We start from the raw sequence: 26,400 nt of genomic DNA, 5'->3' as shown, positions 1-26,400 counted from the left end.
AACTGGCTGACATGGAATTTCCAGATGAGACATTTGTTTCTTGCAAAAGACCTGTGGGCTATGAGGATGGCTCAGGAAAGTTGGGGGTTACTGTATGTGAGAAGTAGAAGAGTGCAAACTTGAAAAAGACACAACTGGCATTTTTCACCATTGTGCTTGCAATAGCTCTAGTCAGCTGGAATTAATTACAACAAGTGACAAACCAAGTGATGCTTAGGATGCCTTGCGTACTCTGTTCGAAAAGGATTCTCTAACCAACAAAATTCAGCTCAAGAAAAAGTACCTCAGAACTGAAATGGCAGATGGGCAAGTCAGTTGGAAATAATTTGAATTATATGAAAGGAATTATGGATCGTTGGGCTGCTATTGGTGCTCCTATTTCTGAAGAAGACCAGGTTGTTAAAGTTATATGTCAAGTTTGGGCTTATTTATTTACTTTCTAGTTTCTACTCTTACCTTTTACTTTTATATATTTGTCTTTTAATTTTAATCTTATGCTATATCTTATGCTATATGTCACAGGTATGTCTCACCATTTCAAAGTTACAAAACTATCCATCCTTCCACCTGAACTGTTGTTGCTATGTCATGCCTTCACTATGCCACCTTGAAATACCCCTTCCAGTCATAATGCACTTGACATTGTGTGTGATTTTTTTTCAGACAATATTATTGTATGAAGTCTTCACAGTATGAAGTGTGTTTCATTTCAAGAAGTATTCAAATTTTGTTAAGCTATTCCTTCCATTTGAACAAAGTATTTCACTTTGAAGTGATCGAAGTAATTTATATTTCATGCCCATATTTTCACAGGACATTAAAACATGTTCTTTCATGGAAAGTGTCACACCAAATGTTTTTGTTTTCTTTTTTCTGTTGCTTAAAGTGCCTTATTGTTACAGTTATAAAATCAATAAAAGACCAGGCAACTCTATTTCCACTGTTGACTAATGTTCTACTATGCATGTGCAAAAGAAAAAGAAAACAGCCCTACTCAAAATATTTGGTCAGAGTATCCATAGAAGGTAATGTATCCAAACACGTCCTGTGTACTGAAAGTCCGCTTTTAATTAAAGTCCCCATATGTGGCAAAACCACCTCATCCCTCCAAAATACCCTAACTCTTCCCAAAGCTGGTGAACACCACACCCATCCCAAAGCTGGGAAACTCAAAACCCTTCCCCAAATCCGCTAAGCACCACATTCCCTCCCCCAAAACCCCTAAAAACACCACACACCTCCCCTAAACAACACACCCCTACCCAAGCCACAGTACTTAACTCCAATATTGACAAGTGGTTATGTAGTGTGATACATGAACCAAACAAGGATTGGTATTGACTGGAAAACTGTTAACTGATATTTATTGATGAATATAAGCAACAGATGAGTACCCAGCTTTGCAGAATCTCACTGAGTAAGGGCTACTGTGGAATTATGGTAAGTGGGTAAGTATAAATCATTTGGTATTGTAGGTATAAATCATTCGGAATTGTTGGAAGTTGCTTAGAAAACAACTAGAAATAAGGTTTGGCCTAGGCCATGTTACCTTTGTATATTCGACATGTGGTATGACCCCTTCAGTTTTGACAACAGACTCAGGAAAATTTGTGTTACCTTAATAGTTACCACCATTAATTTAGCTAGAAAGGAAACACCATCTCCCTTGCCCCCTCCCCATTTTGTCTCTCTTACCCCTCCCATACGCAGCTCTCAGTAATTTCACATTTTACCTAATCATATATTAGAATTTGGGTCAAAATTTCTTCCAAACCTTTGCACAACTTAAATTACGCCACAAAACCTAACATTCCTAATAGACCGTACACTAAAGGAATGGGTTCCACTACATTGAAAACGATTTGATTGAAGTCTTGTCGGTAGTAGCCCATAGCATGCAAACGGCTTGGCGAAAGTCTACCTAATTTCAAAATGGCGGCGACAGCAACAAAATCGCCGAGACGAGGTAATCGTTTTGTGACTGGCCGTCTTAGACAACCATTTCACCTAATCTTTACAGCATCATGTAGGAGAGTACAGAATCCACAAATGGGAGAACTTTTTTGCTGTAACTCTCTTTCGTTGGTTCGTTTTGACCTATTTTGTGTCAGTTAGGAATACATGTGTGAGGACGAAGTTTGATTGCAATCGTTGTTTCATAGGTTTTCGTTGATTTTTTCTCGGGTATCTTTGCCCTACCATACATTGGAATTACTTTTAATCCATTCTGTGAGGTTCCGGTAAGTTGTAAACTATTAATGTCTGTAAATTCTGTGAGTGAAACGTAGGACCGACTTTACGTAAAATGCGGGCAAATTCAAATTTAATGATATGCGTGATCGTTGATCATTCTTCGAGGTCACGGGGTCAGACTCCCAACTGATATAGCCTATACATAATGATCCTCATGTGATACAACTTACATCTTGAAATAACGACCAAGAGAATGTTTTCTATAACTTGCAGTCTTTCCACAAGAAGGATGCACTTGCATTTATGAAAAACCCGGGAAATGGATTAGCCAGAAAGGGGTAATTACTTGGAAAATTTCACACGTCTACTTACGGTAGCTAATACAACCATCACATCACAAGAAAATAATCGACTTAATGATTCTTTCTCGAATCTGAGATCTGAGAATATTATTTCAGTTACTCGTGTATTTATTCCTACGCAATATAAAATTATAACATTCGCAAAACGTTATGTTGCCACGTTGTATCGCATTACTCTGCAAATTGTGCAACGTTCTAACATTGCGAAATCGTAAATAGAGGTGATGAGAAGGTCCGTAGTATCACACCACACTTCTTCAAAATAAATACTGTCGAAAGGAATGTAACAGGTTCGTAGCTGTAGCCTGCCCCTGAGATTTCCACTTCCTAAATGAAAGTAGGCCTACGATAATATGAACGCCTGGTTAGTATGCGCATTTCAGTTAGTTTTAGCGAATTGTTCATAACATTTCTTCAAGTTTCGTTAGTCAGTAGAGTGCATGCACTCAGGTTGCAACCTGAAGATTCTAGGCTCGAATTTAGGAATGGCGCTCAAACAGGACACAAGGATTATTTTATCCGCTAATCTCGCATTTGGTTTTTACGAGTGTTGTTAGAATAAAAATAAACGTAGACATTTCAATTTAAACTACGTGAAAAGTGTAGCTGTCTAATGTGAAACTACGGTTCATAAATATATGTGTTACATCTATATATGTGTTTGATATAGGCCATCAGCTACAGTGTTAACCCCTATATCAGTGTCTCAATGTTTTAACTTAGAATGTTGAATCACTGCGAATATAAGTATATACCTACAGATTGGGCCTTTTTTGACATACTAATTATATGGGGTGTGGCCCCCAGTTCCCCTACACGGCACACCCATTCAGCTCGTTGACAGCTCCCCCTAGTAGGCCTGTGCCCCTTTTTGGCATGTCAAACAAATAATGATAAAGCAAACGTACAAATTAATTGACACCTAACTTCCCCTCAGCGTATGTAGGCTACGGCTACCATCATAATTCCCTGTGGCGTAAATTTGAACATCTTCAATTCACATTGTATAAACAAATTAAGCAGAGCTTTTAAAGTAATGTAAAGTCCTACTTCTCTGCTACAAGGTGATTTTAACCGATTTTTTTCTTCTAATTTACCTTTTAAGTTTGGAAGTGTAAATTTCTAAATCATAAGATTTCAAAATAATGAACGTGAAGATGCAATTTACAAGTGCCTGGGAAGTGCCAATTCCGGCAATCTAGGAGGCTTTTTTTGGGCAAAACTTTCCTAGCTAAGCTACGTGCAAACCTTTGGTAGCGTTCCGCTTAGATAGTGTCATGATGGTCCCTTTTTGATACCCCCCCCCCCCTCCCTTGTCTCTATGGCTACGATGAACAGTTTCAAAACTTCCCAATTTCCTCTCTATAGCATATGTATATAAAATGTACGTCACGTAAGTATATATTATGTATGTAGCCTATGTATGTATATGCATCAGATTTACGTATATATGTGTAAGACATACAGGAATGATCAATGACCAAAAGTTGGTCTACAAGACATCCGGGTTCGTAGTATTTACTGCGGGCGTTTCATAGCTTTGTTACGACTATGTGTCCGCTGTGTTCATACAGTCAATATTGTCGTGTGGGGTGGAGGAGGGGAGATGGAGGGGCAACGGCGATGGGTATGCGTTACAAAATGACAGTACACCGCCTGCACCCCCCCCCCCCTCCCCCGAATGCTACCTCTGTAAAACTATACAATTGTTTTTATATTTCCTGACCTTAAGGTTGAGTTATTAGGGCTTAGTCACAGTAATACATCCAATAACACCATTTTTGGTAAGAGTATGTTTGTTCGAACGAGTCGACATTTACAAACAGTTATAGGGAGCGCACCGGATTCAGATGGAAGGTTAACAGATGTTGGGGTTGGAGGAATTCTTTCATCTCCCGACTGGTTATCTTATGGGTCTGAAACTTTACGGAAGTTGAAGTACGTCTAGAGGCGAATCAATGATTTTATAAAAGAGGGGTGCAACCTTGGGATCTGTAAATCCTACTCCAATTTTAGGGGTATGGGTGCACCCTCCACCCCCCCCCCCCCTCATCCAGCAAAAAAATCAAATTGTAGACATCAAATGGTGCATTTATCCTAAGTATGACTTAACTTAGGTCTATATTACTATCTCTTTAAAACCAAGGTTACACTAATAAATATTTTGTGTGAGGCTGAAAAGGGACGGGCAGGTGGAAGTGGTGGGGTATGCACCCGGAGTTGTGAACTCATTTTCCCGGTTGAATGTTTAAATGACCCGACTGCACATTTTACCCGAATGATGATAGGATGTTTGTTTGTGAGAAGGGGTTGGGGGTATTTTCCCGGTGATCCTTTGCGCACGGCACTGAAATAGTGTAAATGTCTTGCTTGGTAATAAATGAGGAAGCAGCAGCACATGAATTGATTTAATTTATTCATTACAGAATTAATATACAACATAGCATATATACCAACGGGTTGGAACGTTGTCCGTGCATCTGTCCGCTACAACTACGGTGCCCGTCAAACTACGCGTTTTCTCATGCACAGAGTCATTGGCTATTGACGCTGCGCATCAAGTTCCCTGACACCCATACCTCGTCAGGACATATGTGAGTCCCCACCATGCCGTGTAACATGAATCGTCCATTAACCTAATCACCTGTTTCGAAGTTTTACATCTCCGCTCATTTATGCACTTCCGTACATCCGTAGAGAATATTTCTGAACGGGTCTATCAATTAATTGACCTTTTGACCTTTAACTTCTGGTCAAGTAAGGCCCTATTTTAAAGTTGGTGATATCACGCGGGACGACGAATTAGAAATGAAAACACAAACAAAATTAAGGTGTTAATGAAGTAAATAGTAAATTCACAGAAGATTTACTTTAACCTTTACTTATGATTTTTACGCTCAATGAAAAATCGTCGTTTGAGAAAAAAAGGTTGAAGTATAACCATCACATGTTCACTTTCCACCAATCAGAGTAGGGTAATATGACAACCGTTCATATAAGATTACATGCGGTTCTGGGAAATCAGTCAAAGATAAGTATAATTTACAAAGACTATAGTACAATTTACCAACAATCACATATTAATATTGTCCTAATATTTGTGTCTATTCAATGGATATTTTACAGAAAACGTTAAGAAGCCGAACACTCTCACAATATTGTCATTCCTTAATATTTTGTATGACATATACAAAATACATCAAAGAGTTTACACTTATATCAACAAAGTTCATTAATTCGAAAAAATAAATATATACATTTAAAATGAATTACAATGTAAAGAATGGATAATTCTTGTTCTTAATTTTTAAATTCATGATTCGTTAGGAAACTTACTTTTACACTTAATTGTATATGGAAATAAAAGTGTCTACATAATTTAATAGTTGTATCACTCCTCTGAAATGTGTATTCTACCAATTTTTATTTTCGTCATTTTTTACACATTTTCTTGTGAAGTTTTTGATTTTCTTTTTGTTCTAAATCGTAAGATACTTGTAATTTTCCAAGAGATGAGAAGACATACTGATTCTGTGGACATGTCGACGACGTAATTAAATCGTCATATACTCTCTACTCCAACACTGAATCCTTGACTGACACCATCCATATTCACTCACATACCGGTTATCGTTCTCCAAGTACTATATTTATATCACAACCGAAATCGCTAAAGTAATTGCCACAGATGTAAACTCCATAAAGACTGTTAATGAGAGAGTTCATTCTTCAATATTCCTGGTGTCATGTTGGTGGTGTTTGTACTTATTTGACACCCACACCACTGCTAAAACAAGTTCAATTACACCTTGAAAACCTGAAAGTACCGTCTCTCTACCACTACCACGAACTTTAACTTTATCTACAGTGTTACGTAACCTTCTATTAAACTATACCTGTGTCACAATGTGAAATCTCAAAACCGAGGCAGCCAAAGTCATCTATATTCCATTTTCTTTGTAATTACTCCATCAAGTACAATTTCATAAAAATGTTGATTTTTTTTGTCACACATGTGTTTTCTCTTTTCGAGTGTAACTTATTGCTTAGTACGTCATTCTGACATTAATGTTTCATTCTCTATTATCGGTAGAGGAAGAAATACCGATGAAGTAATATCAGACAATAATTTTTAACTGAATAAAGAAATTAGAAATATCAGCATAAAACCTAGATAGTTAAAAACGATTACGGTGATTTTAATGAGAAAAAAAAAACAGGTTTATAGAGAAGTCCCCTAAACAAGATATATAAAGAAATATCTACACAATATATAAAAACAGTGATGGTGATAAAAGTGAAAAAAAAAATAAAGAGGAGGATGGCCACTGTTTTGTCACACCTCACATTATATATATATATATATATATATATATATATATATATATATATATATATATATATATATATATATATATATATATATCGATCCAAATTCCCTCACCCACTAAGTTCGTTCTTTCGCAGTTCGCAGTTTTCGGTGAATTTAGGGTGGATTATAACTCTTACACCACTAAAGGTAAATGAAAAGAGGGCAGCGAGGCTAGTTCGAGATCAGACTATAGGGGCACTATGTTAGAGAGAAGAGGTAGCGAGGGGGTAAGGTAGGGATGCATGCCAAAGAGAATATAGATACCGAGGGCCTAGGTTTTATCAATTACTGGTGACATCATGATGGATGTGTTTATGCTTCACTTCCTGTATTTTATCGCCACTGTTAACAGTTCTGTGATTTAGTCATCTTCCTTGGTGTATAGTACTGAACATTTATTATTATTATTATTATTACTATGTATTTGATAGAGTGCTCTACAATAGATCACAGCGCTTTACAGAAACAAAAATAACTTACACAATACACAATAAAAACAAACACCAATCTTAAACACAAGCAAAATATACAAACATTACTGCGCTGTAAATAAATATGTTTTCATGAGACCTTTGAAGACCGAGACGTAAACCGCTTCACGAATACCCACAGGTAGCTGGTTCCAGAGGCGGGGACCGATAACTTGAAAAGATTTATCACCAGTTTTACGCTTTGAGTATGGACTCATGAGTCTGGTGGTATCAGATGAGGAGCAGATTCTACGTCTCAAACCATCGACATTACTTAGAGGAGCATTATACAAAGCAAGAACATTAATCAGATAGCTGGGAGCCTCGAGGCTCCCTTGGTGATCACCACGCAGAGATTTAAAAACATATAAAAGGATGTTGTATACTAATCCTGTCCTTCACCGGCAGCCAGTGTAGATGGAGTACACATTAGCTGGGAAGAGTGCCAATTGTGTCCACAAGAAAACACCAAACGTGCAGCTTTATTTTGAAGGCGCTGGAATTGCTGAGATTGCAAGGAGGATCATATCAGGTTGTCTTCAGAAACAAGTGCTTGTTGAATTCATCTACCAGGTTCCTTTCTTCTACAGGATAAAGAAGAAGAAGAAGAAAACTCATTCAAATAGAATGCGTTGGTGATAGGCATAGTCAGTTACATTGTGTTGGGGTTGTGTTTTTGCGGAGTGGGCCTAGTCAGAGTGGGGTGGGGGTGGGGGTAATCATAAATTTACGATTTTGGATTTATAAGAGTGGCAACTATAATACAAAGGGCTAATGTTTACTAATAAGTTACTGTTGCTTCTTCTTTAAACATTTAATCCTTACCATCAATGATAAATATTATGTTAAGAAGGGAATACATTAATATGATATTTCTGCTTGATGATTCATTATACTGATTTGACTAAATTACTTTCAGTCGCTAATATAGATAAGTACCGATATATGTGTTTTGTTTTAATGTACCTTTAATTACCGAGTTCTTGATTGGATTGTTGGAGATATATAATTGATTACTATCACTTTACTCTTCTCATTGGATGATGAGAAGTTTGTGTTCAGTTTGCCATTTAAACCAATATTTAAATGATTGTTTAGTTATATTTGTTCTCTACATGACTTTAAACCTCTCACTGTTAGGTATGTAATATTAGTATAATAATACTTTATCACTTTACCTCGGTGACTGTTACAACACTTTATACTATTCCCATTAAACGGTTTGTAACCTGTGTTTACTACATTGGAACTTCATCCAGACTTATGGAATGATTAATTAAAGCCATATGCTACATTCAATTGCCAATTCTATAGATGACCTAACTGGACCAAACTCGTGCACTAATTCCCTGTTCCACACACTGAATCATTACTAGTACAGTATCTCAAGTCAGTTTTCGTTCCTTGCCTTCGTGTTTGCACTGTCCATATACCATATTGCCCCTTGCCAACTCCAAATTTTCCCGAGCAATTCCCAAAATGACCCAGTACTCGAGCGGACTATAGACTCCACGAACCCCAGTCCCCCTTATTTACTCGTTGCTGTATGCGTTTGTAACATTGTGTCGATAATTAGACTTCACGTAAAACAACTTACACTATGTACGGCATATGTTCTGTAATATATTGTTTATTTGCTAGAAATTCACTGATCCTGAACTTGAGCAAGAGAAAAGTAACAGACCAAGCATCCACCACATTGTTCTGTTGACAACACAGTGAATAATCATGTAAAATAGTTATATCGATCCAATCCACTCATTCAATCTTTAGCAATGATTGCTCACCACATAACGTTAATGTACCTCATTCAGTGTTGATAAAGTCAATTTAAGTCCATTGATTGCATGATTTTTTTTTTGGTTTTTGATAAACCAATTGTATGTATCATTTCAGTCCAAATTTTGAAATATGTGTTGACTGCATCAATTTAATCCATCCAATGAATATTTAGTAATATTTGTTGACTACATCCCTTTAATCCACTCATTGTATGTTTAGTAATATTTCTTTACTATATCCCTTTAATTCACCAATTGCTTGTTTAGTAATATTTGTTGACTACATCACTATATTCCACTCAGTTTATGTTAAGTAATATTTGTTGACTACATCTCTTGAATCCACTCAGTGTTTATTTAGTAATGTTTGTTGACTACATCCCTTTAATCCACTCAGTGCATATTTAGTAAGATTTGTTGACTACATCCCTTTAATACATCCAGTGTTTATTTAGTAATATTTGTTGACTACATCCCTTTAATCCACTCATTGTATGTTTAGTAATATTTCTTTACTATATCCCTTTAATTCACCAATTGCTTGTTTAGTAATATTTGTTGACTACATCACTATATTCCACTCAGTTTATGTTAAGTAATATTTGTTGACTACATCTCTTGAATCCACTCAGTGTTTATTTAGTAATGTTTGTTGACTACATCCCTTTAATCCACTCAGTGCATATTTAGTAAGATTTGTTGACTACATCCCTTTAATACATCCAGTGTTTATTTAGTTATATATGTTGACTACATCACTCTAATCCACTCAGTGAATGTAAGTGATATTTATTGACAACATGTTGACTATATCCCTTAAATCCACAGTGTATATTTGGCAATATTTGTTGACTACATCCCTTTAATCCATCCAGTGAATATTTAGTAATATTTGTTGTACCTATCTCTTTAATCCACTCCGTGTATGCTAGTGATATTTGTTGACTACATCCCTTTAATCCACTGTGTATATAGTTAGTAATATTTGTTGACTACATCCCTTAAGTCCACAGTGTCTATTAAGCAATATTTGTTGACTACATCCCTTTAATCCACTCAGTGTATGTTTAGTAATATTTGTTTACTACATAAGTTAAATCCACAGATAGCCTATTTATAAATATAGGGTTACTATTAACTTCCATCCAATCACTCAACGTGTTTTGCTTCCTTGTCTCTACTCACCCGATATGTCAGTACTTTCTTTATACTACTTCCCATTCAGAAACCATCAACTGATAACCGACATATGACTCAATTAAACAGTTATTACTTCCTGTATGTTACTTTGACTAAGCCATGCTGTGTCCATTGGCTTGCACTGAATTACAAACGTCTGGGGATACTCAAGTACCACACCAGTTGTATGTTCATGCTCATTCTAGTAATTACATATCGAAATGTTATTAAAACAAATATAATAACATAATCATCATACAGGAGATGATATGATTACTTACTTGCCAAAGACCAGTGTCGAGATTAAGCTTATATCGTTCATCAGGCTTATGAGCATCAGGAAACCAGAAAACTGTAAGAAACAAACACGATTAAAAAACAATATATAGGCTATAACGCATAAAAGAATATCAATGGTGTATTAGTGAATGTAACAATTTCAACAAACACAATATAATCAACCATAGTACGTTTAACTAAGATCTTTATTGTCTCTAGGGATGCATATTCTTTCTTTTTGCTGAAATATTTTGGGTTGTCATGGTGTCACGTGTTCTTGTGAATTTTGAGAGGATGGCTAAGTCAGACATACTGTAGGTGAGCTACACCTGAGAATGCATTTTAAACACACACAAAAAAAAGCTGTAAATATTCTCAATGAATCCCTCTATCCGTTCCAGTCCCTGGTAGCACCCAAATACCATGAAATATTAAATAAACTATCGATCTGTTCAATGTAACACGATAAGATCATCACACATATTTTAAAATTTAATTTGTTGTTTTTTTTCCTGCAATATTTGACCTGTATTAAATAGATGTTTAGAATTGCTAGTGATTACCATTCAGTCAAATCTCAAACCGTTAATGTAATTGTACATATAACTTGAACATTGGCCGGAATGAACACGAAGCATATCTATCTCACACTACGATACAGCAGGTATATAAAGATGAAGTACCTTTATTTCGCCTTTAATCAGGAAAGATCTTAATCGTTAGGAAAAGAAATTTCCTTATTTCACAAATACCCGACAATGTGATTAGTCTGCGAGGGTTAACGTTTTAACGATGTTGCAATACATGTGTTATTTTGTTTACTTTGGAAACCCCCTAATATTGTTTGTCAATATTTTCATCGTTTTATAGCCGTGTATTCATAGCACAATACCAGCCCAATGGGCGGATACCAACACTTTTCAAAATAAGTTTTTCGCGATGAGGGGTACAGAATTAAACTTCTGCTCTTCGTTGTATGTTTAACTAAAGGATGCATTACAAGCCAGTGCTAGATCATACACTCTAAAAAACGTGTTTAGGTTCTAAACACTTTTCTAAACACTTTTCTGACCCCACTTTATAAACGCATTTAATTCCTAAACACTTCAAATGTTTAGACATAAGACATTTTTCTGTTTATAGACTAAACATGTTTAGATCTGTAAATGTTTAGATTGAGGAATAGTGTTTAGATATTAAACACCTCAATTCACCGTGCCTTTCTGCATGAAGCTCAGTTCACTGAAACGCACTCATGATTGCAGTGCAGACGACAGTAATGTCTGCAAGCTTCACATGACTTCACCTGTCATCAGAAGCAGTACAGCCTCCTCGCCAGGCTACCACGTTCCTCCGAAAATAACCCACTTCCTCATTCACAACTATAGCCACTGCTCCTCCACTGCATTTGTTTCTTTTGGAATGCCAGAGACATTTCCAGACGCCGTTGACTACAGCTCCTACTGTGCCCAACAGGTGACAATACTGCATATTGACAATAAGCAGCCAATTGATTTGAATAAAGTACACAAAAGAATGCTCTCAATATTTTTCCACTTTACATCTATTTGGGTTCCTCTCAACACTTGGAGAGGGCGCTCAAACATGTTAGTCAGGAAACGTGAAGATGTGTGTTATACATATGTATACCCCCCCCCCCAATAAAAATGTAAAGCATGGATGGGCACAACATACCCCCATCCTCTCAGACCTCCCCTCCCAAAGCACTAGTATATTCTTGTTGAAGTGCTTATGCTCCAGTAACAAATCGTCATAATGGTGGTTTTGTTTCTTCGACTGTTCACCCCCCCCCCCTCTCATCAAAAGGAAGGGGGGAGCGCATACAAAAATAGACTAGGGGTTCCGACTTCCAAAGCCGAGATGGTTCACAGCACTGGCATCCCCCATGGCAGAAAAAAAATGCATTTTGAAGGCCTCTCAATGCGTTTTTTAGAATCCAACCCTAAGTCATGGGGGGGGGTGCAACCCCCAAAAATCAACCTATGGGTATGCCCCTGTTTAACAGCCAATGAGAGAGAGACAGAGAGACAAAGATGACAGGTAACAACTGTTTGTCTCTAGCAGTATCCAAGGAAAGTAGCAGCCAGTAGCAATGGAGGAAAATTCTTGTGGTAGAGCACCACCATTAGGTCGTTGTTCATCTGCCAAAATTAGTAAACCCTCTTTTTGGGCATGGGGTAGTAAGCAAGTAAACACAAGGGGGTATGGTAATGGTACAAATCCTAATTAGTTATGTCATCATATTTTTTTCTGAAATCTCAGAAAGTTTGCAGACTTCTTGAAATCTGAATCACTGTCCTTCAATAGATATAACTGAAGGAACCCCAGTATTTGGTATTGAATGGGACACGTCAGGTCCCACGCGTAGTAGCACTGAATAAGGAGCAACACAAGCTCCATTAGATTGTCTTTATGCAGTTCAATAGTAAGGCTGTTGAAGAGTAGGAAGCCATTCCTGTATTCTGATGACTCATGACGGATGAGCACCAAACGTGGAGCCTCTTTGGCGGAGCTCTTAGGGATAAATGTCACCTGGAGACAAAAATATGAAAAATGATCAAGATCTTGTGAAGGGGTGGAATTTTTACTGGGAACAGTGGTGAATATAGTGGCTTATGCTGGCCAGTAACCTAGAAATCTATATATAGTTTATTTTAGTTTTAGTTTAGTGACTGAGGTTCAGGAAACCACTTGGACTCATATGAGGATCCCTGACCGCGTTGGTCTTGGATAAACACCGGCGACAACTCGCCTTCTCTTCTTAGACTAGTGCTCATATAATCAGGGCAGGGGTGTGACCAATCCCCTCCTGCTCCCGGACCGCCATTTTACGTCCCCATCCGACGGACGTGAGTGTTACTCTCAACTTCAGCCACTTTCCTGAAAGCTGAGAGAGTAATAGCAATCGCTCGCCATCACTGCAGAGCAGCCGTGCCGAACCAACCAAGGAACCCATTACCGTCGAGACTGTCGCTCCCCCATATATATATATATATATATATATATATATATATATATATATATATATATATATATATATACATATACCAGGCGCGTAGCCAAAGGGGGCGTTTTGGGTGTTCAAACACCCCCATGGCCCAAGTGCCCAATAAAAATATATGCAGAAAACACCAGTGACTTGGAGAGATACGCTAGTGATAATTATCGCACCCTCCTCCGGGCCTCAGTAGAGTCCTTCCATTTAGTGCTCTCTGCAACGGAATGCAATAGGTTCAAGCAGTGGGCAGGAAACTCATAGTGAGTCATAGCGATGTCGTAACAGTTGCATCGCCATGTACAATAACATTGTAGCTACCAGCTATATATAGCTCAAGGGTCACAAACATCATATGTATGGAACGCGAAAACGGCAACGTTATGTCATGAAAACTTGTGGTTATATTGGTTTGCCGTTTCCGCGACGTTATGTCATGAAAACTTGTGGTTATTGGTTATTGGTTTGCCGTTTCCGCGAGTGAACGGTGAGCTGGTACAACTCGTCATGCGGTGCTGTTTTCATGTGGTGTTGTCGTCATGTGGTGCTGTGTAATGCGGTGCTGTTGTCATAATAAAATAATAGGGGGGTTAGGCGGTACGCCATCTAACGTACCGATTGGACCGGCGAGCGTGTTTATTGTTTAAACGGCAGTAAAGCCATTACCCGCAAACTATAATATGCTCGGATTTTCCTAACGATCCAAAAAGATCATGGGTAATCCCTTATAAAATATAAACACGCTCGCCGGTCCAATCGGTACGGTACGTTAGATGGCGTACCCCCTAACCCCCTGTTATTTTATTATGACAACAGCACTGCATGACACATCACCACATGACGACAACACCACATGACAACAGCACCGAATGACGAGTTGTCACCAGCTCACCGTTCGCTCGCTGAAACGGCAAGCCAATAACCAATAACCACAAGCTGTCATCATATAACGTCGCGGAAACAGCAAATCAATAACCACAAGTTTTCATCACAAGAAAATTGTGCACCACACGGTGTGTAGGCACTAACACACAGTTATTTATGTGTTGTGGTATTATACAGTGTAGTAAAATGACTATACTCTACGTTGAGAGTTCAGTGATAATTTTGTCCCTTTCCTCATAAAGTAGGACCCCAATAATTATAGGCCCCCAAGTATCGAATTTACTCACATCAGCCACAGAGATCGCAGCATGCAGTTTCTTGATCCTCTTGCCGACAGCAACCTTGGCAGCCAGATAGATCAGGAGGTCCGTATCATCAGTGATCTGTGGAAAGGAGAATATAATTTTGAGGTATACGCAGTGACAACAATCAAACATAGCTCACTGTAAACCTCAAAATGTCACAGGAGCATTCCTGAGCATTCCTGAGCTTTGCAGATGAAGGGGTCAAATTGGTGGTAACAACTAGCCTCCACAATCAAGAACTTTCTAACTAACATTGTTCAAAGTTATCAGCGGTTTCAGGCAGCCATGTAAAACCGTGTAGGATGCGGAAGCTTAGTGTTATCCTGGATGCACACACTGGAAATTGCTCACTTTCTCTTCTCCGCACAGCGTTCCGAGTATAACGACACAGGAATGCATTTTTCTAGTTTCTACAATCCCATTTTGTTCTCGGGATTGTCAATTCAACAGTTGTGAGTTAGTTAGTTTCATGGCTCATTTTAATTAGCGACGTCCACAGCCAGTTTCCCAGTTGCGGATCACTTGCTCGTTTGACCTAATTTATATGCTGAGCACCAAGCACAAGGCAGTAGGTTCCATTTTTCAAGTCTTTGGTATGACCCAGCCAGGAATCGAACCCAGACCTTTCGGGTGGAAAACGGACGCTCTACTGATTGAGCTAACCACTCAGTCTAAACAGTTATGAGTGACATTCTCACAACTCACTCACTCAACAGTTGTGAGTGACATTCTAAGCCTTTACCCACTTTTCTAAACACGCTACTGAAAAAAAGATACGTACAACATGTTTGTCCTGTTCAGCACATCTCATGAGCCCTTCTTTCAAAGAGTTCCAGTTCTGTTCGTACTGCCCCAGGTCCACATTTGGTCTTTGGAGGTTGAACTCTTTAATGATCTGTGGAAACAACATAATTTGAACGATCATAACTGTGCCAGAGATGCTAATCCTGGTACTCGGGATCGATGCTTCTGTTGAAGTGCATTGACAAACTCATCTTTCCTGAATTTGGGAAGAAACAAATTTCACAATTGCAATCCATTATGTCTTGGCCCAGGTCTGTCACACCATCACTGGGTCATTCTTCATAAACTCAACAAATGGATTGGCAGGGCACTTTTGTTGACTTTGCTGAATATCATGCACAACACTGATCATGTATGAATGAGACAAACAGAAAATAAATTGGGCAAATTCTCCAGCGATTTGTTATTCATCTCCACCAATGAGCACATGTGAGATAAGCCTTTCCCGTTCATGATATTAGTCCGGGATTATTGCTTCCTTCTACGATCATGATTTTTTCCTATTCTGGACCACAGTCCCTCATGCATAAAATCTAATTGTTGAAAGAAGTCATACTTCAGTCATTTGTTGCATGGCTTGGTGTGTACAGTATGCCACAGTATAAAGTTATAAACCTAAATTACCACCTTTAACAATGGTGACATGAACTTTTCACTAATTTATACAGATTTTGGAATGGAGAGAGGATCAATCAACAGAGAATTATTTGTATACCTGGGTGTTGATGTGGCATTGAGTTGGGTGGGTAGGTGGATAGTTAGGGGTTTACGGCTCATTTTGTAACCAATTTCGGGATAATTAGCGCCATCAGCGGCCTTTTTTTCCAGTTACGGATGAGCTTGTTGCTTCACTTAACAATTTCAACACGACTGCAAGTGATGAGCCAATGTCTCTAGTAGAGTATGAATGAGGCTGACTTCCACCTAGCCAGTTTTCTCATTAAAGAAAGTTTACCACAAAAGTTTGGATGACATTAAATAATGAACAACTGGGACTGATGATTTCATGAACATCTTCAAAACAAAATAGTTCCGATTGTTTTTCTGCAATCGTGTGTACTGTTACAGAATTAACTTTGTGACTTACAAAGTACTCTTCCAGCAGAAAGGGGTAGGTCTCAAAGGCCAGTGCCCCATTCTCTTCCCTTCTTCGCAGGTCAAAAGTTTTCCTTTGCAGGTACGCCAGTCTTGCCTTTTCCGGGTTCTCTTCCCCATCTCCTCCACCAAATTCTGCTTCATCTCTGCGAGACTGTCATCTTGGCTCCCTTTGGACAAAAACACAATAATTATCACATTAACATTTCTTCCATCCTGCCATGATGTTCAATACCAGTGCAATCACGCTCCTACGCGCTCCTTAAAACGGCTCTGGGAGAGCAGTTCATTGTGCTCCTCAACAACACTCCCTAATTTCTGCAGGAGAGCAAACTGAACTGCGCTCCTCAAAAATTTCATGAGGCTCACTAACTTGGTAGTATTCTGGCCCTGGCGCCCGGTTTGAATTTCATTTTCACATTCCCTGCCCAGTTTCAAAGTTGGCCGCCCTGTTTGAGAATTTACCATCCAGTGGAAACGTTAAATTATTGTTCATAACTTCACCTTGAACTTTTCAAAATACAGAAAAACTGAGTGGGAGATTCACATCACGCTTCAATTTCCATAATTTCATGATACCCGATCTCCAAAATATGTAAAATTATTCCATCAGAGTCATTCATTATTCAACAGCCCTACTCACAATCCCGACTTCTGAAGTTCTGAGTCGCGGTAAAATGCGATCCTCATTACGCAATAATGCCAGCCCTGTATTTATAGCCTGCAACTGAAGTCTGAACGGTTCTACTGTCCGCTCACCACGTGGCTTCCGAGGGGATACCGAGTAGCGATGCGTCGATAAAATCTACTTAACGATATCTTTCCCTGAATATACCGGAATAAAAGGCTCTAGCTGAAACGGTACAAGATGTACCATTACTTCCAAATGCTGGAAGTTCTTCAACCGATGCATTGTTTACGTGAAGCTGTTTTCGAAGCATACCGTGTGACATCAGTGTGATCGGACCACAACGTCACAGAAAATGTGCCCTGTGCAATTTTGAGGACATTTGCATTTTTCTCAGAACCCTCTATAGATATATTGCTGAAATGCTCAGAATATGTTCAAAACATGTTAGGATTTTATCCAAATATAATGGGGGGGGGGGGGGGGTCTGTTCAACTTTTATTTTCTGTCACGATTTGTTTGATGCAAGCATCGATTTTTAGCCAAATTACGTCATTTTCAGATTGACCTTTGACATTTGAGCCCCACCCACTAAATAAAAATCACAGTAACCCCCCTTTATATTTGTTTTCTACACAAACGCATGGTCTTAGCTAATTTAATTTCAATACCTAAATGAATGTTGTAGCATGTAAGATGGCTGAGTACTATTGTTTTTTATATTCAATGATTATTTGGGTCCATATTGACCCAGGATGCATTTACTGAGTACACGGCAGTCAATCATATTATTAGTCGACTGATGATTTGTCCACCACTCAAACAAACATTCTTCATTCAGCTTCCTTGATTCCACTCTGCTACTGCTTCAGTTCATTATCATACTGTAGCTCCTGGGTCATTGCCTATCACTCTATTGCATTCACATCTAGCTTAATGGTACAGTACACTGATGTATTGCATATAAAGTCCAGTTCTGGCCCGAATCAAACTTCCTGTACGGTGCACCCCTACTCGTTGAGAAAAATTGTGTTTCATCATTTTAATATATGACGTACAGTACGTACAGTATATGATATTCAGTCAAAAACGATAAAATTATATACCCCCAAAGACTCAACTTACTACTACTAAGCATTGCATTCGATTTTGATAGTAATTGCAGAATACCCTGCTTGATCACCGAGTGTCCCCCTGTAAACCTGATGGAGGCGAAGGCAGGTTGGTAGGAGATAAATATTCACTTTTCACTGTTTTGAAAAATAACAATACACACGTGTTCCGTATTAACTACCCGATTATTTAACATGGAGTTTGTCATTCTGTGGTAGAAGGGCAGAGATGGAGTTGCAGTTACGGACTGGGATTCGTATCTCTTGATGGAGGCGTGGCGGCGAAGTCTCCGCCTACACTTTTCTAGTGGAGGTGGGATGGTGACTGCTACTCCGCCTATAGGCGTGTATAGACGTGAAGAGTTGCAGTGGAGGGGCAGAGTTTTCTGCAATTGCACCTGATATTGTGACAATTTTGCTAAATTGTGACCTAGGCAGTGTTTGCAACGGTTACCTGCCCGACGATGACAGTACCCGGTTCCGAAATCAGTACGCGGATCCCCAAATTCAACTTGAGAAAAATATGAACGTAATTTCCCGTTTTTCATCAGTTTCTTGTGTGTTTAATTTTCTCAATAAAGCTACAGTAATCTTTTCTACAAATCATTTTGTTTCTGTCTGTCACTGGCTTATTCTGACATTACCGCATAACCAACTTACACTGAACACACTCGTAAGTTGTAATGTCATATAGAATCCATTCTAATTATTGCACTTGACACCCAAGTTGGTGATAGTAGAGGGTCCTAAGAAGCCAACCTCACCGCATACATACAGTTTATCCCATTTTATACCACCAAAGTCCCTAATTTTCCCAATCAAAATGAGTCTTTCATCGTATGGAACTACGCTAGGCTTATATGTAGCTTAGGCTTCGACCCCTCTATAGACTTTGTACATGCTAGAGTTAGGCTGGAAGGACAAAAAACAAGATTCGACCCACCTCGATTATGGCTCCGATTTGGTTAGGCATTTTGATATTTAGAGCTCGAAACAGTGCTAGAATACCTTCAGGGAGGGTGTGACTTACTGGAATGAAGAAATTACCTGAAAAAATCGGCAATTTCTCTTGCTGTTGATGTTTGTATTTGTTTGTTTACAAATGTTGACGGCGACAGGAAATACCATTGACCAGCGTTACCAGCGACAGTTGAAGAAAAAACGCTAGATTTGCGAAAATAAAACCCCAGAAAACGCTAAATGGTAGTTTCCCCAACTTTCGTGTTGTTTCGAGTCAATTTAGCACAGATTCATAGGATGAATGGTCACCGATCACAAAATAGATTTTTAATAGTTGATTTGAGTTATAGTCTGACCCAGAAAATTTGAAGAAATATGGAAATTTTCGGTAGGAAATTCCGAAGATTTATCAAAAATACTCAAAATAAATTTGGATGGGTCTCCAAGTAAGGATTTGGTCTAAAATATCTGGAAAATGGTCTATTTTTGGTAAATTTAACTAGTTTTAGGCAAAAGACCCTAGAATTACCAAAATTAGTAGTAGTTCCATGGTCAAATAACTCAGCAATGTTGTATCTAAATGAAACTTGTTACATGTACTAAACATAACGTGGCAAAAATGCTGACGGTCATTCCATGGTCATCAGAGGTCAAATCACTGAATCTGCCCGCAGCTACCGAGACGTTTCCGATCGCGCTTGTTTTACCTCATTTGACCTGAAATTGACCTAATTTTCACCAAATTTTCCCCTTTTCTCACAAATGAGAGGGGGGATGCTCCTGAAACTTTGCCAATGGCAAGAACAGGACAGGAGGAGTTCCTGAGAAAATTGGGACCTGTTCCCTTTCTTTGGGGCTCTCTTATAATTTTGGGAATGCCGGGGTCAAATTGGAGGTCAAAAGGTCAAATTTTGAGGTCACAAGGGAAAAGGGGACACTTTTTTCAGAAATTTCATCCACTATAGCCTACTGTACCCCCCCCCCCCTAAATTTAGTATCAAATGAAAGCTTATACTTTCCTATTTCAAATGAGACCACTTACTGGGGGGTTGGGTCTGGGAGTTATCAATTTGTGAAAATGGTCAGAAAAATCATGTCCAATTTGCATGCAAAAAAGGTAAAGGGTTTTAAGCTGGAAGGAACACTTCAAGATGTATATACCTAATATTGATTGTTCTGTCAATTCAGGAACTATGGGCATCAAACTGTAGAGAATCATCTTTTAAATGGATTTGTTTGTTTGGGGGGTTGAATACTGGGCAACCTTGTCACATAAAATGCATAGAAATGGAGAAATGGGATCAAAACACTTTTTTGTAGGTGATCACTGATCAATGAGAATGATGTTTGCATTCGCCAAGTGAAAATTCAGGTAACATTAACAAAAGTAATTTTGTGGAAATGTTATGAATTGAAAAAAAATGTCAAAAATTGCTGTTATTGCCAGTATAAGAAATTGGAACAGAATGACAGACAGCGAATTCTTTTCGATAGCCTACAGTATATGAACCATTCAAATACATCAAATTAATGTCTTCGATATCGATGGGTTTGACGTGCACAGATGCACATGTACAGGGTGTTATGTTGGATCTTTGCATGGAAAATTTGGCCTGTGCATGAAAAATGTCAGGTTTTCAGTTCATTTTAAAAGAAAGGTCTCAGTTGTGCATCTGTGCATGTGGGATTGAATTGTAGTTCAACTTAACAATAAATATGTTCATGTTCATGATGATACTCCAATGTGCCCTTATATGGGCATTAGATGTAGGTCTACAAGTAGACACCAAGTATGTGCTTGGAATGGGCCTAGCACATTTGTCATTTATACTCGCCCAGTAATTTGATGAATTGTCAGGATGTTCACTGACACTAGCCAATGCGATAGCCTAACGTGATATTGCATAGGAAACACGTTATACTCGTGCATGGGCCTAGCACAGCTCAACACTGTAAGTTGTAACATACAGTTAGCCTAGGCTATGTGATCTTCGGACCGAAGTCGAGATTGCTTCGAATTATTTGTTTCTAATGCCAATGTTAAGGAAGAATCATTATTTACCAATGAAAATGTCGATGGCATCTGGATGCACCTTCCCAGTCAGCCTTTTACGGAAATTCTGTTCATCAACGTCGATGGGATACATCCTTGTCATCCTTGAAAACTGTTTGGAAAATTCTTTCCGAACGATCGTGATTGTGACGCTTTAGGCCGTGGTGAACGAACGAACGATTCTAGGCACGTGATGGTAATAACCAATCCGCATCGATATGCTAATTAGGGTGATCAGGCTCTGTATTAAAAAGTGTTTTTACACTGAAGTGTTTAGGAATCATACACTAAGTGTAATCATATTAAACACGGTTTAGGGAGTGTTTAGGTTTAGGACATGTTTATAATCACGGAAAATGTCCAATTCCTAAACACGTTTTTTAGAGTGTACAGTTGGATCATTAGTCGCAACTCTGTAATGGTGTGAGTTCATTTCCATACGTTTCTTCATCCGTCGTGTTTCGACTTTTCTCAACTTTTTGACAGAATGTAGCAGTCTGACATAGAAGTCAAATTTAAATAGATGGGTCTAAAAGGAGCTCTTGTCATCAATTTAACAATTTCATTTCTAAACATCAATTTAAAATGTATTAACGGTCAGGTCATAATAAACAAAGTAGACTTTCCGACAAACATCGTCAATATTTCGATGAAGAAGTCGACAATTCATCGATGCTACTTTTTGATAAATAGTTGGAAATTAGAGAAAATAACCCGAAATTTGAGATTGAAATTTTGAGTTTTCGGTATAAAAAAGCAACATTTCCAGTATCCCCCTTTAGCCACCGTAGTACCGAAAGAAAACCCTAAGACCTAACAAAATCCCTTTCTGTCTCCGTATGTTAAATGGCTTCCTACGATACTGTTTATATTGCTATTTCTAATGACGTACGCAATCAAACAGCCTGTCTTTATTTTATTCTAGTATTGGTTTCTGTAAGATGGGCTCAGTACACAGTTATAAGTATTTTCTTCTAAATAATGTAGGATCGTGATGGCTTATGACAGTCTTCAATGCAGCAGATTGACTTTATCAAGAAAACCAATTTACTCAGCTTGTTGCAAAGTACACTATACTGTGTATTATACAACATCAACAATTAACGATAACTCCCAAAGTTTCTGACTCATGAAGATCTGTACATGTTTACTGCAACAGGCAAAGACGCCCGGTGATATTTAGCGCCCTCAGTTTGACTGAAACTAAAACCCGATCAATGTCGGCTACTGAAATGGTTTGAACTGTAAACAACATGACACATGACAGAGTCATCAATCGAATAATAAATATGAACTTTACCTTTCACTCCCCGAGATTTCAGTGTGGATAGAGATGGTCCGACGGGTATCGATGAGGGCAGCAGACAGTCATATAGGCTATAATCAGAGAAAGAAATAGAATCAGTCATTTGTCATTACATCCTTCTTTAATTGTTACTATTTCGAATACAGTATCAAGATTTACTCATCATATGTAATACATCAATAGTTGTTCCTTCCTCTGTTACAACCTCACACACCAGTAACGTTTTTTTTAGGAACGATCAGGAATACACCGGCTATGGAAAAGTTTGAAAACAACTAAACGGTATTTTCAAAATGATGGAAGCTTTTTTTTCAAAGGATAAAGGTTTAAATCCAAATCCAAAAGTATCAAAAATGGTTCCACTATGACGTCGAGCCCTCAATCAACCGATTCACAAAGAGATGACAGTTAATACCGTAAATCTTAAGTTTTGTACCACAGTAAAATACTGGATTGTGCTGACAAATATGATAACTCAGTAGAATGCGCTATTAAGGTTTACAGGAATAACTGAGGATATCTGTAATTTCAACGAATAAATCCAAACTGGATTTGTTGGGATTACACAGTCACATAGTCTCAGTTCTTATACTCTAATCCTAATCCCACATTCCACTGGTTTATAGCGAGATCCAGTTTTTACTGATTTACAGTAGATAATTCTATGTGTGTATCGGGTGCCTCAATCCGAAACTGATGATAACTTATATGACAGTGGGGCAACAGTGAATAATTGAAGTACAGCTCTGTTCATGCTTTTCACCAACAACAAACATTAAATAGAAGGTACTGTATATCCAACTTATCAAGGACCCTTGAAGGGTTTCGGGGGGGGGGGGGGGCGGGTCGGGCGGGTCGTAGAAAAGAAGGATCTGATCAGTGTTCTATCTCTCAATTCGTTTGAATATAATTGTAAGTTGCCGACTTAATTTTCTGCATGTTAAGTTAATCTCACTATGCACAAACGGACACATGAATAAGCTAACCAACAAATACAACTAGACATGAACCTTCGTTACGTCATCAATCTATTGTTAAGGCATTAACATAAAAATGATCGACTATATTTTGCCACAAATGTATAGCTGACATCGCAAATTTACATTATTTTCCTCCATATATTGACAGCTTTTATAAAATGTATCATTAAAGGGTGTGAAGACTCGCGCAAAAAGAAACGTCCAATGCCGGTAATTTGACCTAGTTTCGATTGAAGTGTAACAGAAGTGCTGCACACCACCATCGATCCCGGAAAATACACACACAGCTTGCTACCTTCGGTAATTAGACACTAGTGTACAGTCAATACATACAGCTGCGGTCAATACCCACAGCGCAGTGTACAAACAATACAGCGATGGACATCTCATGTCCAGCTAAAGATAACAAGGTATCACGTTTCATTACTGTCTGCATTTTGTAGCGACAAGCAGAAAACGTCACTTGCAAGCAACGGACAGTTAACTTTTTCAGAGCGCGGCACGCGGTTTGGGGTGATTCTTCAATGCCTTTAAAGTTACATTTTGTTGTTATTGTTATTCGGACCGACCTAAATAACATTTATGCATAAATTAAAGACGTGGTGGTATATCTCCTGATAATAGTTTGATAAACACGGTATGTTTTATGTCGCAAGTTAAATGTGCAAATGTAATGTACTCTAATGAGCATATGAAACATTAAAGCTGTGCTTAATTTCTTAGCCTGACTGACACCCCCCCCCCCTCCCCACCTCTGAGATTTCCACTTCCTTCATGAAATTAGGCCTACAATGATGTGAACGTCTGGACAGTAAGTGCTATTTCGGTTAGTTTTATCGAAACGTTCATATCATTTCTTGTGATTTCATTAGTATAGTGTACAACCCCGAGATTCTTGGCACGTATAGGAATGGCGTAAAGAAAGAAAATCAAGGTTTACTGTAACCTTTCATCACGAACATGCACGAACGCGATGCGATATCGGGCTTGATACGATTACGTAATGATACAAGGTTCTATTTTTCTTTCTTTTGTAAACATTTGATAAAGTAATTACAACATGCCATCATTTAATCACGAAACCCAGTGTCGTGCGGATGAATTTATACGATGGGGGACGGGGTACAGTGTAACATTTGAATTTTATTCCGACTGATTCAGGTAGTGACTTTAATGTTTATAGCAGGGCCAGCTGTGAATGAAATATTTGTATAACTGAGTGGGCGCTGCCGAAGGATCACTGAAGCTACAGTAACTCCTATATGTGGTGGTTTAGGGGTGCCCCACCTCACCCCCAGAATAAAAACAAAATAAAATATAAGCCAAATGATGCATTCTGAGGTATGTTTAGACTATAATTTATGTTTTTATAAATTAGCTCTAAAAAAAGGTTGTGCTAGTAAATAATATTTGATAAGTTCAAAATGAAAGTAGGTGCATGGACCTTGATAGGAGGGCAAGAGTCGTATTTTATAATGGAGGGTATGTTGCCCTGGGGTCATTTAAGCCAACGTAGGGCATTGGGGTTCCTACCCGGAAATAAGAATGTTAGACGATATATAGAATGTGGTCCCTAAACGCAATGATTTGCTATAAGAAATACGCTGTGTGACCTTTAAGAAAAAAAAAGAAGGGGGGATGTGAGAGGGGGGCACCAGTAGTAGTGATCCTATTCTTCCCTAGCAGAATCCAAAAATTCGCCGACTGAAACGTTTTCTTCCAAACATCGTGTGGCTAACATTATAAAAAAAATACGTAGAGACAGATTTAGTACTTGTCAAAATGACCTTCAGAACAACAGATCATTGAAGTATCCAGATACCGGAGCTGCAGTCATTTAGTCACGTGACGTATTACCGCGCGATTGACAGGTCATGTATAAAGAATACAATGGGCTTGAATATACAGTGTACATCATCATATAGATTACAATGAAAGGAAAGTTAACCATCACTAGTAGGTCTGTACAAAGATGGCATATGTCAGATATATACAGTGTGTGTAGAAACAGCGTGATCACTGTACGATAATATAATAGTAGCATATTAACTCTTAACTACAGTATGGATAAAACTTTCTTCAGAGTATGGTGAGGCAGTCTTATCTGGATGAAATTAATTTGTGTGATTGTGCGTGTATTAGAGAGAGAAAGGCCTAGAATACTGTAGGTCCCAGCTACTAGTATTTGCTCTTTAAACTTTGTTTTTCTTTTCTCACTAGAGATGCACGACGAGGTGTGGGGGGGGGGGGGTACTGTAGGTGGTACTGTAAAAGATGGATACAAATAAAGGTATGAACTATAATGGACTATTGCAATAATGAAATATACTTCCTTTTGGTAACCGGAAGATCCAATAGATAAATAACTAAATTAGACGATATAAATCAATGACGTTGAAGAAATGTTAACATATCAGCAGGAAAGGGGGGGGGGTCAACCACAAGTGTAACATGGTAGGGTTAGAGTATAAGGTAGGGAAGGGGCTGTGGAAACATATTATAGTTGCAAAGGAAAGAAAGGGGGCAAAGGAAGTAATACTTTACAGGGTATAGTGAAGGAGTAGTTACGGGGTGAAGGAAAAATGGTTAGGTGCGGTAGATGTGTTCATGTTATAATAAC

The 26,400-nt window shown here is 38.4% G+C and overlaps 2 protein-coding genes across 6 annotated transcripts in view; both read right to left on the bottom strand.

Annotated features, from left to right (window-relative positions):
• Positions 1-26,400, bottom strand: part of LOC139982273 (autophagy-related protein 101-like) — a 68,276-nt gene that overhangs the window by 14,097 nt on the left and 27,779 nt on the right. For 2 of the 3 annotated variants that reach the window (XR_011798087.1, XR_011798088.1), the window contains 3 exons: positions 22,795-22,871; positions 10,639-10,709; positions 5,388-7,981 (listed from right to left, as the gene is read on the bottom strand). The exons of the other annotated variant lie outside the window; for it this stretch is intronic. The gene's annotated coding sequence lies outside the window, so the exon portion shown is untranslated. Of the gene's footprint in view, positions 1-5,387; positions 7,982-10,638; positions 10,710-22,794; positions 22,872-26,400 lie in introns of those variants that run through there. 3 annotated transcript variants of the gene reach the window in all.
• LOC139982274 (uncharacterized) lies at positions 11,652-21,682 on the bottom strand. Of its 3 annotated transcripts, none has more exons than XM_071994961.1 (5): positions 21,504-21,682; positions 16,734-16,911; positions 15,624-15,737; positions 14,825-14,920; positions 11,652-13,189 (listed from the first exon to the last, which is right to left on the bottom strand). In XM_071994961.1, exons 3-5 carry the CDS (start codon positions 15,651-15,653, stop codon positions 12,896-12,898), a joined length of 420 nt encoding a protein of 139 aa, XP_071851062.1. In that variant the 5' UTR covers positions 15,654-15,737; positions 16,734-16,911; positions 21,504-21,682; the 3' UTR covers positions 11,652-12,895. The 3 variants fall into 3 exon arrangements, with proteins under 3 accessions (XP_071851062.1, XP_071851064.1, XP_071851065.1); XM_071994963.1 differs by lacking the exon at positions 21,504-21,682 and adding an exon at positions 19,529-20,044; XM_071994964.1 differs by lacking the exon at positions 21,504-21,682 and adding an exon at positions 19,425-19,577.

Source organism: Apostichopus japonicus, chromosome 16 (assembly GCF_037975245.1).
Source record: "Apostichopus japonicus isolate 1M-3 chromosome 16, ASM3797524v1, whole genome shotgun sequence".
Classification (NCBI taxonomy): domain Eukaryota; kingdom Metazoa; phylum Echinodermata; class Holothuroidea; order Aspidochirotida; family Stichopodidae; genus Apostichopus; species Apostichopus japonicus.
Note: the sequence above shows the minus strand (reverse complement) of the source record. Positions and strands in the feature narration are given on the sequence as shown.